This window comes from Cornus florida, unplaced genomic scaffold (assembly GCF_030987335.1).
Source record: "Cornus florida cultivar Cherokee Brave unplaced genomic scaffold, ASM3098733v1 CherokeeBrave_3.0.0_Hap2_Chr09, whole genome shotgun sequence".
Lineage (NCBI taxonomy): Eukaryota > Viridiplantae > Streptophyta > Magnoliopsida > Cornales > Cornaceae > Cornus > Cornus florida.
Window position 1 is genome coordinate 56,878,664 of NW_026775579.1, and position 19,244 is coordinate 56,897,907.

A 19,244-nucleotide genomic window follows, 5' to 3' on the forward strand; every position below is an offset into this window, starting at 1 on the left:
ATGAGATTATACTGGCTTGTGTATTTTCAATTCTCAACTTTGGGCTCATTTGGGTCATCTAATCATCAGGCCCATATTGAAGCACCACCAATGCATCCACAATAAACTTGGTCTTAGATCCAGTGCAATAAGCAAGGACATGGATAGTAGAGTCCAACTAGCTAGGTCAATGAAAATAGAAAGCCCACACGAGTAAAAGGTTCTAGAGAATGATCTAATGCTACAGAGTCATAATTATCACCCATTTGATCATTCGTCACCTACTCTCCTCTAAAATATTCGGTCAACACCAACTCTCAATACTTGGCATCCCCATTACGCAAGGAATGTAATGCCATAATGATGTCCTAGGATAAGACCGGCAGCTGGCAGTGGAACGGCCCCACGCATCCCCGGAGAAGGCCTCTACAATGAAGAAGACCAATATTGGGTTGAGGAGAACCACCGCCACCTTCCACCACAACTACCTACACCATTATTGCCTTTCATCACTGTCACCAGCGTCACTGCCACATTCACCACTACTGTCATTTTTCACCACTACCATGTTGATGCTACCTCCACTAATATCGCCACCTCCATTGCCACCGACTTCCACTACCACCCCTGCCACCGCCACCGATTTCTACCACCACCTTCCACATTCCACCTCCACCACCGCCGCAACCAACTTTCACCACCATCATCACCTTCCATCGCCGCCACCTTCCACCACCACCTCCTTACACCACCGCCACCGCCTTCCACCATCACCACCATTGCTGTCACTGCCTCCACCACCACAACAGTCTTCCACCTCCACCACCATCCACTATCACTGTCGCCACCTTCCCCCACCACCACCTTCCACCACTGCTGCGACTAACTTTCACCACCGCCACCTCCTTCCACCACCACCGCCACCGCCACCGCCGCCGCCACAAACTTTACCACCACCACTGCCTTCCACTACCACCAGCACCGTCACTTCCACTGCCTTCCACCACTAGCACCTACACCACTATTTCCTTCCTTCACCACCACCGCCTTCCACCATCACCACCTAATATTTAAATTCTAGGTCCTGAAAATGTATATTTTAAGGCCAATAACTTCTTGGGGGAAAAAAAAAAAAGGTCAATAACTTAATATTAAAACAAATAACGGTAATAACTTAATATTAAAATAGAAAATGGTATTTTCATGTCATCTAAACAATAAAATGGTATTTTCATACAACTTTATTGAAAAAAAATAAAAAATTAATGGTAACCAAATGCATGCTAGAAAATCAATTTTCCATATCTTTTATTTTCTTTCTATTTCCATCTAACCAAATAGAGCCTTAGGAATTTAAATTGATATAAAAATTAAAAAAAAAAAAATTTATTTCCATCTAACCATATAGAGCCTTAAGATTTATTGATAATTTATTATTATTATTTTCTTTTAAGGTCCTGAAAATGTATATTTTAAGGTTTTGTTTTTTTGAACCTGACATAAAGAAACAAAGAAACTAAGAGCCGGTTTGGATTGACTTTTCAAACGCTACTTTTGGCTTTTTGGACTTAGAAGCTGTTTTGGGTAATGTTTGGCTAGTTTTTAAAAAGAGCTTTTCGGGCTTAGAAGAGCTTTTTGGGGACATTAATGAAACTTTTTAAATGACAAGCGTATCCTTTATATTATCTCATAAAAAATTATAATTCCAACCATATCCCTATAAAAAAAAACTTAATTCTATTTCCAAACCCTATTGTCAAAATGAAAATTTTCTAAACATCTCTTAATTGTTATTATTAGTATTATTAATTATATGGCATGTTGTGGATAAATTTGATTATATTGAGTAGTTTATTTGTATGTCTTTAGAGAAAGAGCTACAAAAAAACAAGTTACGATAATTTTAAAGAATACTCTTAGGGCAAAATAATTATTTTAGTAGTAGAAGAGCTTCCGTAAATATTTTGCCAAACAGATTGAAAAACTCTTTTACTATTAAAAGTTATTCTAAAATACAGTTTCCAAACACTAACAAATAAGCTAAATAGAAGTGATACCTTTTGCTTCTCTTTTTCTTCTTCGTAAAAGCGGAAGCAAAAGTTATACCAAACAAGCCCTAAGAAGCACAAGGAAACTCAGCTTCAATGGCTACCGATAGCCATGAAGGCCATACATTAATATTCCACTCTAGATTAGTGGATTTCCTAGCTAAAGCACACTTGCTGAGAAGATGGGCCACTCTATTACATTGCCTTCGAGGCCAAACCAGGGAAGGGCCTTTGAGATCATAGAGCAAGAAAATAACTTCATAAGGAAACACCATGAATCTTCTCTTGCTACGTTGCTTGTTCAAAGAAGAGTAGAAAGACCCTCAACACAAAATAAGAACAAGTATGGGGACAAAGGGTCTTCCTGTCTCAGCCCCCTGTTGGGACACAACGGAAGCAAAAGAAAGAAAGAAAACAACAATTCAAATCACAACACAAGATATATACGTGGTTCACCCCAAATCAGGGTTACATTCACGGATGAGAAGAAATTCACTATATATGTAGAGATATTACAATAGTAGAGAATTTCAACACCGGACCATACACACAAACTTTTCCTGAGTTCTCCGTGTACTCCACGAGACTCCCTCTCGCCATCAGTGTTTACTCTACCAAACCCGTAACTCACCTCTACCAGTATCGTACTCCCTCATGAGGCTACATCTCTCTCAACTCATAACTCTCAACAATAACCTAGGTGTCTATTTATAGAGTCACATACCCAATTCCTTTGTGGACAAGGATTACAATTTCTTAGTGCCCAATTCACGTCTCAATAAGAAATTACCATAAAAAATATACTCTAAAATAGAAACTAATAATAATGGGAATTTGAGACATAATTCCTAACAATCTCCACCTTGGCTCAAATTCCATTACGTTAATCATCGCTTCTCATGGCAATTGAATCTGGACAATTCTCTGCCACTTCAATCTTCTCGATCTTATTGCAAAACTCGGATTATCCCCACTATACGTTGCTCAATTAGTCAAAACCCCAAGGCTCCACCTTGACTACTCAAGCTCCATGCCATGTAACCAAGCCGATTGACTCCACCTACAACTGAAGGCTGTTGTAGCACATGTTGAGACTTCTTGTGTTTTCTGGATCTCCTTCACCTTTGGCTCTGATACTAGTTGTTAGGACACAACGGAAGCAAAAGAAAGAAAGAAAACAATTCAAATCACAACACAAGATATATACGTGGTTCACCCAAAATCAGAGTTTCATTTACGGATGAGAAGAAATTTACTATATATGTAGAGATATTACAATAGTAGAGAATTTCAACACCGGACTATACACACAAACTCTTCCTGAGTTCTCTGTGTACTTCATGAGACTCCCTCTCGCCATCAGTGTTCACTCTACCAAACCCGTAACTCACCCCTACCAGCATCGTACTCCCTCATGAGATTACACCTCTCTCAACTCATAACTCTCAACAATAACCTAAGTGTCTATTTATAGAGTCACATACCCAATTCCTTTGTGGACAAGAATTACAATTTCTTATAACCTAATTCACGTCTCAATAAGAAATTACCATAAAAAATACACTCTAAAATAGAAACTAATAATAATAAAAATTTAAGACATAATTCCTAACACCCCAAGAAGGAGAGAATATGGAGCCAGCTTCACTATTTATAACAATTGAGAACGGTACGTACCAATTTTACACTACTCATAAACAAATTAGTCCATCTATCATGGAAACCCAACCTCCTCAACATTCCTCTAAAAAGCTCCACTCAACGTTATCACTGTCATAGGCTTTAGCTATGTCAAACCTTAAGGGCTAGGTACCTAGTCTTTCAACTTTTCTTAGATTTCAAGTAGTGAATTATCTCATAGGCTAAGATGACATTGTCATGTATGGGCCTTCCCGTGACGAAGGCACTTTGAGTGGAACTAATAAGAGAGTATAGGAGGGGTTTGAGTCCATTAGCAATTAAGAGTTTTGGAGTATATATATCTCATAATATAAAGCCACACCTTTAGGAAAAATTCAATATTAAAGCTTTGTTTAGTTTACGGGGAAAATTTAATGGGAAAAATATTCTCAAATTTTGAATTTTCTTAAAAAAAGAAAAGAGAGTAGATTTTAGGGTTATAGTTTTTTTTCTTCTCATTATTATCAAAAGGGCTATAGTTAAAGCCCCTGTTGCTTAGTAATTATATTTATTACTAATTTAATGAATAATAATAGATTTAAGAATGAGTTAATTGAAAATTTACATAATACATAACACATGAGAAAAGGAAAAAATATATAATGCAAGTCAAATGTGATATTTTTTAATTATTTTATTTGAATACAGTGAAAGATGTTATTAATTTATAATTAGTTAGTTATTATTTTGTTATTTTTTTGTGTTAAAAAAAGTTCTATTTAGATTAAATAAAATTTTATCAATAAATCTTATAAAGATGTAGTGTGAAAAAGTGATAGATCAATTTGTTATTCATTCAGAAATTTACAATTCAATTCCTATGCTTTTCATGTTTTAACATTTTAGTCATGATGTTGATGTTAGCATTAGTTTAGTTTAGGAATTTTTTTGTGCATGTTATAAATTAGTAGGTTCGTGAGATCTAAGAACTAAATTTTGTTTTTGTTTGTTTTCCTCCTTTATACGTAGTACAATTTTCTTCCATTAGTTATCTCTGTATTGTCTTAGTGATAATTGCATTGTGCTATTCTATAAGGTTAAACACTTCTGCTTAATCATAAAAAAAAATAAATAAATAAATAAAAAAACTTTACACAACAAACAATCTTTAGATAGTAAATGCCAAAATTTTATACAGCAAATGAACATTAGATAGAATTCATTAATTTATATATATATATATATATATATATATATATATATATATATATATATATCTTGTCAAATTAGGGTGAGGGTGACTTAGAACATGATATACTCGGGCACTCTAAAAATAATAGTAATTATTTCAAGCAAACACAAGTTTTGTCCTAAATAAAGAAGCTATTTTGACAAGTCACGTACACTGATCGATACAAGGGTACGCGTATTAGTTAATTCAGTTGTAATAGTTTAGAAAAGTATTTACATGCCAGACAAAATTAGGACCAAACTCTTGTAAAGATGTGGTTGGTCTCGCCGGGTTAGATTCGCTGCTACTGCACATTGAGGATCCGCATTCCCGAGTTTCGTGTCTCGTTTGGTGTCGATCTTGCACAAAACGAATGCCAAGTAGTCGATATAACTTGAATAAGTATTCAGTTGTTTATGATTCATGCAATGGAGCTTTGGAGATTCAATGTAATAAAATTTATGGATTACCGGGAATAATGATTAATAAAGAAGGAATAATTTGTTAGATGCTTATGTACATTAATTGCCACCTTTTATTGTAAAGATTCCACGGACCATCAGTGTGTGTGTGTATATATATATATATATATATATATATATATATATATATTGAGGAATGATAGTCGCTCCCCTCATTGATTACTTTAATACTATGTTTGGTTAGAGGGAAGGATTGAGGAGGGATAGATAAGAAGGGGGATAAACTAACTTTTTCGTGTTTGGTTGAAAAGAAGGCAAAAGCGGGAGGAAGCAAGGAAGGATCCCCCTTTGTATTTCTCTATCCGCCCAAAATTGGGAGAAAGAGGAAAGAGAAAGAAATAATAATCAACACAAATATCGATTTTTCATCTCTAACCTTTCTAAAAATTTGGAATAGATATAGAATTTTTAAATTTTTAAATACTGAGGGCATATTAGTAAAAAGAATATAAAAACTCTTCCTTCCAACAAAAAAATGTGTCACTCCATCCATCATTTATACTATTCATTCTATTCAACCAAACAAAAAATGAGAGTCACCTTCCATTCCCTAGAAATGCCTCATCCATCCTTTCTCCTATCCCTTCTATTTATTTTTCCATCCCTCCAACCAAACGAAGTCTCATTAATTACCCTTTCTCTATTATTAAAAAAAACGTAAAAAATATAACCTACTTTAAAACAAAATTCACCTTTTAAAGACAAAATTACCTTTTAAATCCTTTTTTTGTATCTCCTCCCTCAATTCATATAAGTGTAGTATATATATATATATTTTTGCTTTTATTTCATTCCTTGATACAAAAAAGATAATTAAAAAAAAAAATTAAAAGATAATTTTATTTTTAAGAGATAAATTTTATTTTAAAATAGGTTATATTTTTTTTTAGAACGTCATACATTCCTCGTATATTTCTTACGTGAATATAGGAGATGCCTACCTATTTATAGGCATCCTACCTCTAATGAACAGTTAAAAAACTTTATAATCAAGGGTCAAGATAAATAATTTTAAGACGAGTAGGGTTGGGTTTGCTCTCTCGCTCCGAGTTAGGGTTTTGTGTGAAGAGGGTTGGATTTGGGTTTCAATGGAGGAGGGAGATAGCGGCAGAATGATGGGGGTGGTGAGTTCGTTCGACGATAGTGATGGTTATGGCACAATCACTCCCGACGATGACGTTGAGGATCTCTATGTTCACAAGTCAAACATCAGGGGCTTTTGGAGTCTCGCAGTTGGTGAATCGGTCGAGTTCTTGATCGAATCGGGCCGTGACCGTAACAAAGCTGTCGACGTCACCGGTCCAAACGAGGAGAGGGTTCAGGGGAGTCCCGGAAGCCGTGGAGCTTATGGCAGAGGAGGTGGAAGTAGAGGTGGAGGCGGAAGGGACGGAGGCCGCGGTGGTAACGATTGTTTTAAGTGTGGCGAGACTGGACATATGGTGAGGGACTGCTATCTGGGTTGGGGAGCCGGCGGCGGAGGCGGTAGAAGTTATGGTGGCCAAGGCGGAAGTAGCGGCGGAGTCGGCGGTGGTAACGCTTGTTTCAAGTGTGGCAAGAGTGGACATATGGTGAGTGACTGCTATCGGGGTGGGGGAGGCGGAGGCGGTGGAAGTTATGGCGGCCGAGGCGGAGGTAGAGGTGGAGGTGGAGGCTACGGTTGCTTCAACTGTGGGGGAAAGGGCATTTTGCCCGAGATTGCGGGTGATCTAATATTGATTAAGGGGCTCCGGTGTATAGCGAAGGGAAGGCCGAAACGATGATCCCACTATTTCTTTATCCATTTATATTTACTACTTGTTTTTGATAATACAATTGATTATTTCTAGGTCGAGTAGGTTATAGTAGGCAAAGCCATTGGAATTTTTATTTTATACATTGGAGTTTTCCACGTTTCTCTTTTGCTCCTACTATTAGTTTTAGTTTTTGTGGGTGTCCTCTTTAATTATGGGGATGGTATTTTCTCTTTTCTTTGTGGTATGGTAGTTTAAAGGAGACGATTAAAGAGAGCTTTAGGGTTTGCTCTATATGTGGTCTCTCTCTAGTCATATATATACACACATGTATATGTATACATGTTGGTTCTTATTATCTTCTGAATGTGGGTGATGATAACAATGGAGTTAACGGTCAAAAAATAATAATAATAATTTTAAGACTCTCCGCCTAATACTAAATAATTTTAAGACTCTCCACTTAAATATCTATTGTTCACAAACTCTCTACCTTTCTAGATACTTTTTCAATCTAATAATTTTTACAATCCCTGTACAACACTACATGCTTCATATGATTTCTAGAGAGGGAAGATTTGAACATGAAAATATTCGTGAGCTGAATATTTCTAAAAATTGTAAGTCATATCTATCAAAGTACTCAGTAATATAGATAGTTTTTCAATCTAATAACTTTTACAACCTTTCTTATTATTTATTTCTAAGGTGAGGGGAGACTTGGTCAATATGGACGCACTCCAAAAACAATAGTAGTTATTTCAAAGAAACACAAATTTTGTGCTAAGTGACGAAACTATTTAAGTCACGGAAATGGGGGGCGGTTTGTCTTGCCTTCGGGCTTTTCTCTTGGCCTCGGCCTTTTGTAATTTTCTTTTTTGTTTTGAATAAATTTTTTTACTTATTGCAAAAAAAAAAAAAAAAAAAAAAAAAAAAATTAAAAATTCGTATAAAGGGAATAACAGGAAGAGGAACAATAAGAAAGTATATCGGTAGGTTATGAGATGGATCTTAAAAGAGAGAAAGGGTCTGTTTGGTTTATAATTCTGAAAACTGTAAACTATACAAAAAATTTTACTTGGTTTAATTTTATAAAACTTAATTATAAAAAGATCTATTTTCAGATAACTGTTTTTTATTGTTCTTTGAGAACTATTTTCTATTATTTGAATTTTTAAAAATTATTTTCAAAATTACAAACCAAATATAACAAAGTTTTTCTCAAATAATCATAACTTAAAAAGTGTTTGATAGAAGGACAAGTACCAGCACAACTTAGTAGTGCATTTGCTAAAATATGCAAATAGGATCAATTTTAATGCTTTTACATCAGACAATCAACATAATCTAACCAATAAAGCTAACAAGATCCCTAATGTGTGCACGAAAATAGTATGTTCCAAGACATCTATGCGTTTGCACAAATTACCTTCTTTCGACAATGCTTCGTCATAGCAGTTAGCTGTGCATGAATCAGCTTAGATGCATCATGCATATATTTATACTATTGTGGAGGGAAAAATCTCCCTCCAATAGAGGTCTGCCATGTCAGAATGTAGGGGCCACGAACAATAAGTCAGAATGGGCCAGTTGATGGATCACCAGGTCAAGGCCCAATACGAAGGCCCAGAAGGCTTATAATTAAGGCCTAACCCAGCGGCGGCTCATTGAATCACCGGTCCATTCTCAAGCAATGGTCCGGCCCATGAACACCGAATCCCACATGGATAAAGAGTCATAGTTACTATAAACTTGTACCGTAAGGAAACAAATGCTAGGGACAAGCAATGTGAATCCTAGCCTAACTCACCCTATATAAATTAGGATTATAAATAGAGGCATAGACTTCCCACTAAAGATATAAGCAATTTTCTGCTGAGTATTGTTCTATTATTCGTTTTATTCTAAGCGTATTGTACGGTTTTTGCACCTACAGTCATATAGATAGGTTTATTGCTTATTTTCTTGCCAGCTTCAATTGCCTCTTCAACACCCTTCTTAGTTAACGGTGCATCAACACAACTAGTAATACGCCAACTAATTGCATTTAAACAAGGGTATGACGAGTAATAACACTTGCAGGGAAGCCAAAAAATAAAATAATGAATAAATAATAATAAAAATAAAGAAAGACAAGGTCAAAAGAGATTATAAAACTAAATTGAAGTTCCAATTTAATTGGTCTTACAAATTTATAGGTTTCAAGAAGTGGTTCCATAAATAATCCGGCAAGTAACAGGCACAATAGTCATTTCATATATAATCCTGCATAGCAACAGGCAAGGACTATGTTTGGTTTGAGCATCCGGGGCGGCATTATGTTTAGAGTAGAAATGTGTCAATTAGGAGAAAGAAATGGGTGGTGTGGTGAAAGAAGTGGAGTATATCTCTTATGGGACCTACAGCTATTGTCCATAGATAGAGCTGTCTTTAGAGAATACTCCATTCTTTTTTCCCTTTGTTTAATGAATCTGATTGAAGGCAAAAAAGCAAAAGGTGGCAACGGCTCAATTTACTTCCAAACGTACCATTAAATTCAAACGGATAATAATAAAATAATAAATAGAGAATGAGATAATTGGATTCCACACCATGGAACATATTCATAAAAAAAAAAAAGAAGTAGAGTACCACATCATTACTTTTTAGCTTATGTGGCGCTCTACTTTTTTAAAAGTAGATAGATAACTTGTGTTGCCCACACCACTTGCTCTTAGAATATTATATATGTAAGCCAAATAACTCCATCCCAGACCCTGACAGAGATGATACTCTTGCACCAAGGCATATATGCCATGATTGCGTGGTTAGCTCGATCTCAATGGGAGACTTAAAACTAGGGACAGACCAGGCAATGGGGGTTCAACCACTTCATTGCTATGCTCTCTTTGCTCTGTTGAGGTGGAATCTCATTAGAGTCTTTTTTTCAATTGTACGTCCCTAATCTCTAAGGATATGGCAATTTTTCCAACACAAATGTGGAGTCTACTTCGGACATTACCAAATTAACACCATTGTTGACCAAATTACTTCGGTTAATTTGGTCGCCTGATTCTAAGTTCCCATTGGTAATGACATTCAAATTATGCCTCGCGCTAGCTGTAAGCCTGTATCTACGTACTTAATTTGGAAGGAGAGAAACAAACGTACCTTTGACGACAAAATTGATTGATGACACAGTTCGTCTTCGATCGCCTTCTGTCTATCTGCCTTCCCAACAACAGAGAAGGAAGAGCGGTCGCTGAAATTTGGAGTCTTCCAAGCACGGTTCTTCTTAAGTGTTTTTGTGTGCTTTGCTCTTCTCTCTTTGTAGATTCAAATTTCAGTTGTTGTTTGTTCTACGGTTAAGGTAGATGGGCTGGGTTTGTTTGGCATTGAGCCTCTTTTTGCCTCTGGGCTTTGTTTTCTTGTCTCTTTTTATATTTAACTTTTTCTTTTTCTTTTTTTTCCTTTTTTTTTTTTGGGTAAGTTATATTTAACTTATTCATTTACTCAAAAAAAAAACAAAAAAGAGAAAACCATTGGTCTAACCATAAAACTTTTGGAAATTAAGATTTCGTTTGGAGGAGCTTACCAAATTAAAAAGTCCTTTCCACTATGAAGAAGGACTTGCAAGAAGGGCTTCGTTTAAGTGAATTTGAGGGAAAAAGTTGTTCGGGAACATGACTTTTTTAAAAAGTTCTTTTCATTTCTAAAAGTCATCAGGTACGTTTGGGAACAAAATGATGAAATTCTTTTGAGTCAAATTTTTAAAAATATTATGAATCTAAATACAGTTATTAATATTTGGATAAATTATTATCGAAGTCGAGAAGTTCAATGATTTGTCATCGCTGTGGCCTTTCGCTCACAATCTCTGCTTGTTCGATCCACTCTTCGTCGCCCATCAACCATTCTCGGTCGAGAAAAGGCCATAGTGGTCAATTTGGAGCAGATTAGGGGTATGGGTGATAAGGTTTATGCTTTTGAATTCACTTGACAATTTGTGTTACAATATGGGGTGGAGTTGCAAAGGCGATTGAAGAGTGATGGGGGTGGTATGGGTGAGCGAGGTTTGGCAAATCAAGGTGTTGATCATTTAAATCGGAGGTAGAGGGAGTAATTCTAGGAATTTCGACAATATGTTTGGGAATACATCTTGAAACAAGCAAAAACAAATAAAATTCCCGTGCACAAATAAAATAAAAAATAAATAAAAAGAAAAATGATCAAAAAATATCAAAAAATTCAAAAGGTCACAATATACTTGAAATCTCAGAGATCAAAATAATAAACCTCAATCGCTCCACTTGTGTGAGATTTGTTCAAACTTTAGGAAAGGTCAATGTAATTTACCTTTAATATTACATAGAAGTTTGTTTCACAACACTGGAAACAAACATCCCAAGTCATCGCTTAATAAAATTTAACAATTATACTATGATATTGTTGTTGGAAAATTTGCATTTTAATGTTCACATTTGTAAAAAATGTGTTATGAAGTATGTGAGAAGTGTTAATGGTAGACAAAATACCTAAGAAGTATCGGATACGTGTTAAAAATTAAAAAATATATTTTAAAATTATGGATAGGTTTAAGAAGTATTGGACATGTATTCGCAAGTATTCGTCGAATATCAGTATCCAATACGTATTCGATATGGATATGTTACTCTCCTAAAAGCATCTGTACTTTCTAGGTTTGAATATAATGCCTTTTTTTTTAGGTAAATTAAGCTGCTCTCTCTATTGAATGCCTAAATAACATAGAACTTTCAAAAATAACATCACTTCTTTGCTAGCGTTGTCAGAAGCTGTTAAATGGCAATTACACCAATTGAAAATTTATTATTATTTAATTTAGAATATCCGTTAAATCAAGCATTCTAAGAGCAAAATTAGGTCTTAAGCAAATTTCAATCACAACAGCAAAAAAATACTGCCGGATTTTATGGTGATGGGTGGGCAATGTTATTTTTAAAACTAAAGGAAAGATCCATGTTGTTTGGGCATTCTACAAAGGAGGTCAATGTAATTTATCCTACTTTCTTCTTCTTTGTTTTTTTTTTTTTTTTTTTCTTTTTTGTTTAAAATTTCTCATGCCTTATACTGTACTATTTTTCTTTTCAGGTCTTATATACTCTTTTTTTCATTTCAATACTATAAAATACTAGAAATAATAAGAGGCATGTAGTGTCTCTAGAACATCAAAAGGTTTATAAATTATTAAATTGAAAAAGTATGTAGAAGAGTAGAGAATTTCTAAACAATAGATATTTAAATGCCCTTGACTGGAGAGCATTTTAACCGTTTATTATTAGGAAAGTGGATGACTATATATATATATAAGTAGGCAGTTCCATGAATACTTCATGTTCAGCATTGCCAAACACCCCCTTAAATTTTTTTTACGGAGCAACTCATTTTATTTTTGGAGAGCCTCGTGTCATTCATGAGTTCTAAAGTTGAACAGACTCACAAATTTTTTTTTATAGCTCAGGTGCAAGGGCTCAGTCAAACACGTTGTTACTCATAAACCCTAGCTCTACAGGCGACGTTTACGTTCAGCGACAATTAAAACACCGACACACACGTAGATCTCGAAACAATTTTCAATCGAATATCAATTTCAATCCCTTTTCGTGTTTTGATTTGATAAATTAATTAAAGCCTCGTAGAATTTCAGTAACAGTCGTACCACAGTCTTCAATTCATCGGATTACTCATCGTTTCGATATACTTTTGTTTGCCACCTTCGAATTCATCTCCTCAATGGAGGACGCGTACGCCAGATCCATCAGAGAGGTAAATTAGAGCTCTCTCTCTCTCTACCTGTGTGTGTGAAATTTGTTTTTTAATCAAACGATTTGAAATATTTAAAATCTGTTTATGTATTTGATTCAAAGTGAGAATTGCAGAAATTTATCTTTTTCCTTTAATTTTTTTCCCTCCCTAAAGTTTCTTTGCAACCAAACATAGTGGAATTAGATTCAAAGTGGGAATTGCACTTCATCTTTTCCCTTTCTTCCTTTTTTTTCCCTCCTAGAGTTTCTCTGCATCCAAACATATTGGAATTGGTCTTACTGAAAGGGGAACTTATAGCCTGTGGTGGTTCTTTTAGAATTTCAATGCACCAAAGTATTATACTTTGGTGGTAATTTCGAATCAATCCTGCTACAATGGAAACGTCTGGAATGTTTTGGCTTTAGTTGGATTTTGGTTTTTTACTGTATCTCCCCATCTCTTTTCTATTTTTGGGATTTCTTGGCAATCAAAAATAGTGTTCTATAGTATGAATTTCACTTTGTTCTTTTTAAATTCAGTCATTTGTTTTGTGTTCAATATTGTTTCAGTTGTTCTTATTGCATGTTATGATTAACTGATCATTTGATTAGGTTCTGGAATTCTTCAATGTGGAACCAACGAAAGGTCTTACAGATTTCCAGGTACATGGTTGTTTAATATTGAAAAAATAAGTTCATAGTTTGTTACTAAGATTCCAATGAAACGGGGCAGAATTTTTTTTAGCAATTATTAAGCAGTTGTTTGTTTCAATATTAATGCTCCGTTTCATTTTGTGTTTTTAGCCTTTTTTTTTTTTTTTTTTTTTTCTAGAAAATATTTCAGCATTTTCATGGATTCGATTGACTAGAAAATGCTTTTAAATATGTATTTGGGAAATGAAAGTAGCTTCTAAAATCTGGAAATGACTTAACGGATCATAATATTCACTTGGAATTCATATACCTGAACAACAAACATGTAAATATATACATATGTTTAACAAAATCATATATCATATGCGCTTATATATTCTCTTGTATATTTAACTATATAAATATACACACAAATCCATATATCTGAATATATAAGTTTGCAACGTACCTAATAATTTTTTATACTTGCTCATATACATGGCTATATAATATTCACATTTTATATTATTTTATATGCTTATATAAGCATCTGTTGTGTATTTTTTAAGATATGGCAAATGATTTTCAAACTTCAATCAAACACCGGAAAATAAGAAGCAAAATGATTTTTTTTTTTTTTTTTTTTTTTCATAATAAAACTTTTACATAAAAAATGTTTTATCTTGAGAAAATAGTCAAAGTAATATTTAATTGTATTTGGCTCCTTTACAAGGGTATGTTCGTTTCCTTGTTTTTAGGTTGCAGAACATTCAAGAATTTACGGTAAAAACGGTATGTACTCCATTATTCTTTTTATTATTATTTTTTAATATTTTTTTTCAGAGATTTAATTAGACATCATATGTGATTTCATAGTTAGTGTTGTGTGCAAGGTAGTGGTTGGCCTTTGCATACTTTTTTGTATAACTGGCTTATTGATTAAACTTTTGGGTGAATATGCTTTTAATGAAAGTCATGAACTTTTGATTCATAGGCCAATTTTTTTTTTTTTTTTCATTATATAAGGATGGTCTAGAATTGCTATATGGGAATGAGGCTGATAAATGCTTAAGGTTCTCGTGCTATTTCACACCAATGGGTTTAGATTGATAGTACATCTTTATTTAAAAAAAAAAGATTACAGGGGAAATGAACATCTAATAGCCAAAGAGTATCAAATAGGAATAAGAGTGATTTTTTTCCTAACTAGAAGAGTAGATTGATTTGACCTGCACAAATTGTAAGGATTAGGAGCGCTTGATCAAGCAACGTAGATTGACATTTCTAAAATGTATATTCAAAGGCAATCAAGAATGTGTAAAAGGTCATAAATGCCAGAATTCAATGGCGTAATTTAAAGGGAGGAAGTCAATTTGTGTAAGAATAAATTGTCAGTAGAATTAGTATGGATTTTCCCCCTTTTGAATGCCTTTTTTAATACAAATATTACTTATAAAAAAAATATAGAAGAATTAATATGGATTTTAGAGAATTAATGTAATGTAGATTAGGAATCAAATGTATTTAAAGGATATTAAAAGAGGTTCTTGGAGAATTAAAGGAAAAGTATGATTGTCTGAGGAAACTGAGTGGTAGATTGAGGACTTTTGTAAGTTGCAGTAAACCCATAAAGGGAGTGCTTTAAAGAAGTAAAAAATGTAGTGACACACGCTTAAGTTTAATGTGTACATAACATCAATTTTGTTCTAAATTAGGTATAAGGAATGGGGAAAAGAATATATACATAGGAAATTAGACATTTAATGATATTAGATTTTTAATTTTACTAATTTTTAAAGGGTGAGGGATGTAAAGGTCTTCGTGAGATAAAAGTAGATGAGCGTTGAAAAGTTACTTTTAGATTGTAAAAGGTTATCATGCATGGAAGGTCCACTATAGAGGCCATTTACCTATTAAAGCAACTAGTGGAGGAGTGTAGAATCAAGCAAAAAGATCTACACATGTTTTTTTTATAGACTTAGTGGAGGCATGTGATAGAGTTCCGAGAGACATGATTTGGCGGGCATTACGAAGAAAGCATATTCCTTTGAGACTTATAGAACTTATTCAGGATCTGTATAAGGATTCTAAGTCTGGAGTTTTCTTATTTTTGTGGAGAGACGATTGATTTTTCCAAAAGAGTATGATTACACAAAGGTTCGACGCTAAGTCCGTATTTATTATGATAATCATGGAAGAAATAACAAAAGTCTTGCAAGCAGAACTTCCATGGTGCACGTTATTTGCGGATGACATTGTGCTATTAGATAGCTCTAAGGAAGCCTTAGCATTGAAGTTAGAAGCTTGGAGAACAACTCTAGAATCAAAAGGCTTAAAAATTAGTAAAACTAAAACAGAATACATAGAATGTAAATTTAGTAGTGCTATAGGTGGTCATAATATAGCAATAAAAATTCAAGACTAAAACATAACTCAAAGTAATTATTTCTGGTACTTGGGATCAATTGTACAAAAAGATGGAGAGAATGATGATGATATAAGGCGTGGAGTTGGAATAGATTAGACAAAGTGGAGGAATGCTAGTGGGGTATTATGCGACAAATGAATACCAAATAAATTGAAGAAAGTATATAGAACAATCATAAGACCGGCTATTTTATATGTTGCGGAATGTTGGGTGATAGAAAAAGAAACATGAACAACGCATTCATGTGGCGGGAATGTGTATGTTAAGATGAATGTTAGGAGTAACTAGGAAGTATAAGATAAATTAATCAAAGGATTAGGAAGAAGTTAGGTGTGGCGCCTATTAGCAAGAAAATAAGAGGGGTAGATTTAGGTGGTTTGGGCATATTCGACGCCGACCTATAGATGCACTTGTGAGGAGAGGAAAGATTGACTTGTATAGAAAGAAGAGAGAAAGAGGGCAACCAAAACTAACATGGAATGAAGTGATAAGAAATGATTTTAAAAAGGTATGTATGATGATGATTATTTGGTGCTAAATCAAGGGTGTTAGGATGGGTGGGTTGAATGCAACAAATTTAACCTTTTGGATTATTTGTACGAACTCCAGTCTCAAACCTTCATCATGCTTGGTAACCTTGGGGATTGCTGTTGACAAACATGCTATGGTTGCTGACTGCTATTGTCTTGATAGCGGGACGTTGTCTTGGGATGTGCGATTCAGGCGACCTTTTCAGGATTGGGAGTTGGATGATGTCACTGGCTTGTTGGCCCTTTTGTATAGACAGGAATTGGATGGCACTGGTGTGGATTCCTTGTTTGGGTGCCTTCTTCTAATGGGATGTTCCAGGTCCGGTCATTCTTTGCGCGCCTCTCTGGGTTTCATGGGTTGCCCTTCCCGTGGAAGACGGTGTGGCTCTCTAAGGCGCCCCTTAGGGTGGCCTTTTTTGTGTGGACTGCAGCTTGGAGTAAGATTCTGACTTTGGACAATTTACGGAAGAGAAGACATATCATTGTTAACCGGTGTTGTCTTTGCAAGTGTTTTGGGGAGTCCGTGGATCACCTTCTGTTGCATTGTCCTGTTGCTTATGAATGTTGGAGTCTTTTGCTTGGTTTGTTTGGCATCCATTGGGTCATGCCTCAGACTTCTTGAGGATTGCTAGATATCTGGATGGGCCAATGGGTGGGGGCTCAGGCTAGAGACTTTTGGAGGGTGACCCCTCTTTGCGTTTGGTGGAGTCTTTGGAAAGAGCGGAACAGAAGATCTTTTGATGGGAAGGAGTCCTCTATTGGAGAGCTGAAATTTTCTATTATTTGTACCCTTTTTGTTGGGGTTGGGGGAGGGATTATTCTTCTTTAGAGGGCATTGTGGACTTTTTGGGTTCTTTGAGTTCATAGATTCTTTTTGTGTATATCTCGGGACGCGTTCCCCTTTTGAACGCTTTCTAATACATTTTACTTATCAAAAAAAAAAAAAAAACCTTGGGGATATTAGAGAGAACAAATTTCTTTGTAGGATCTGAGTGTTTAAGGTAAAAAAAGATTTTGAGGACCACGGAAATTTAAAGATTTTAGGACTAGATGTGATCGAGTCTTTAAGTGTTTAGGTTGCAATGACTTATCGTGGCTAACAAAATTGTTTAATAAGATCATAACAACTAAACAAATAACTAATGGGCTACAAAATACTCTTTTAGTGCCTATATATATGTGAAAATATGGAGATATTCGAAGTGTATGCTATTTGTTGATGCTATCTTTTGATAAGAATAAAACATTGATATATCCTAAATTAGATTTGTGAAAGGAACTCTAGAATAAAGAGTGTTTAAAATATGAATAAAAAATTGAATATATAGAAAGTAAGATTAGTAAAATTAGGATAGAAGTGGGGATGTGCTGAAGATTGATCGTCAAAAGGTTCCCAAAAGTGAATATAAAATAGATACCCAAAAGTGAAAATTTCATTTTCTAAGCCTGATTACTCACAAGGAGAGAGTTGAAAATGATATTGGTCATATAATGAAAGTAGATAAGTTAATTGGAGTGCTTTTATCATATTCCATATCAACATATTTCTATAAAACGAAGGTAAATTCTGTATAATATAATGTTGGGTGATCAAGAAATATGGTTAGAGTTTCATCAGAATGCAGATATTGAAATGAATGTAAGGTAAGACATGGAAGGATAAATAAGAAACATGTGCGTTTGTGAGAATGTGGAAGTTGCACCTATTTGAGATAAACCGAGAGAAACCTATTAATATGTTTTGGCTATGTGCGATGAAGATTGTTAACTGCACTAGTGTGATTTGGTCCTTATTGAGGGAATTTCTAGGGGAATAGGAAGATGCAAGTTAATATGAGTTGAGCTAGTAAAGGAAGAGATAATAACATGTAATTTTATTGAGAGGAGCAAAATAGCGAAACAAAATCATGCATCCGGGGCAAATTATTGGGGATAAGGTTTTGTTGAGTATGAATACATCTTTGTTTTTGTGGTGTTGTGTTGTCCTTGTTTTTCTTTTTCGTTTGAGGAGTCCACTGTATCTTCATATTAACTTTTAATTTTTTAATGTAATCTCTCATTCTTACGAGGAGGAACAATCTTTAAGCATGTACCTCTTTAGTTGAAATACTTGGTTGTTATTTGACCTTTACTTGTTTTCTTAATATAATTTTTGAAGGTTTTTAATAAAATACATGGTTTCTCTCTTTAATAGACTTGATCTTTGCTCCTAAAAAGTTCATTGATACTGATACCCATGTACACTTCTAATAACTGGCACCCATACATTTGCTAAATGGAACTTGATGGTATAACCTTCTGCTAGTTTTTTGATATTTGTAAGGGTGCTTTGGCCTAAGAATTAGAAGGAGCAAATTGGGCTCTTGGCATTTAAATCCAATTATGTACTTGGTGTACAATGGATTTGGAAATGAATTTCAACTGAGAGGAGATACACAGCTCTAAGAAATGAATTTCAACTGAAGGAGATATGTAATCTCAAGGGATGAAGTGTCATTTTCAAATCCACTAACAAAGAATTCAAGCAAAGAAGAAGGAAAAAAATTATAATCACAATTACTTCCCTGGTTTTGCTTCCCCATAACCACTAACATATTGTTTTTTCGTTAGTTATAGACTTCCATTGCTGCCGTTTTGATTGGAAAACTATAACTTAAGGCTTTGTTTGATTAAACTAAAAATTAATCATTAACGATTTCAAGAGATGCTGTTTAAGTGCTGAAATTTTAAATGTTAATCATAAACTGAAATAATTTTGATACTTTTTTGAATTTTCAGTGTTCAGTGATAAGTGCAGTTTC

The 19,244-nt window shown here is 34.5% G+C and overlaps 2 protein-coding genes across 3 annotated transcripts in view; both read left to right on the forward strand.

Annotated features, from left to right (window-relative positions):
* Positions 1-6,353: 6,353 nt before the first annotated feature.
* LOC132272651 (glycine-rich protein 2-like) lies at positions 6,354-7,120 on the forward strand. The gene has a single exon (XM_059773752.1). It carries the CDS (start codon positions 6,449-6,451, stop codon positions 7,118-7,120), a length of 672 nt encoding a protein of 223 aa, XP_059629735.1. The 5' UTR covers positions 6,354-6,448.
* A 5,368-nt stretch (positions 7,121-12,488) lies between these two features.
* Positions 12,489-19,244, forward strand: part of LOC132274030 (calcium-transporting ATPase 3, endoplasmic reticulum-type) — a 68,146-nt gene continuing 61,390 nt past the window's right edge. Inside the window, exons 1-4 of one of the 2 annotated variants that reach the window (XM_059775175.1) lie at positions 12,489-12,662; positions 12,756-12,874; positions 13,465-13,515; positions 14,244-14,277. In XM_059775175.1, the coding sequence (XP_059631158.1) occupies positions 12,842-12,874; positions 13,465-13,515; positions 14,244-14,277 (118 nt within the window). In that variant the 5' untranslated portion in view covers positions 12,489-12,662; positions 12,756-12,841. Of the gene's footprint in view, positions 12,875-13,464; positions 13,516-14,243; positions 14,278-19,244 lie in introns of both variants that reach the window. The other variant, XM_059775174.1, reaches the window with a different exon arrangement.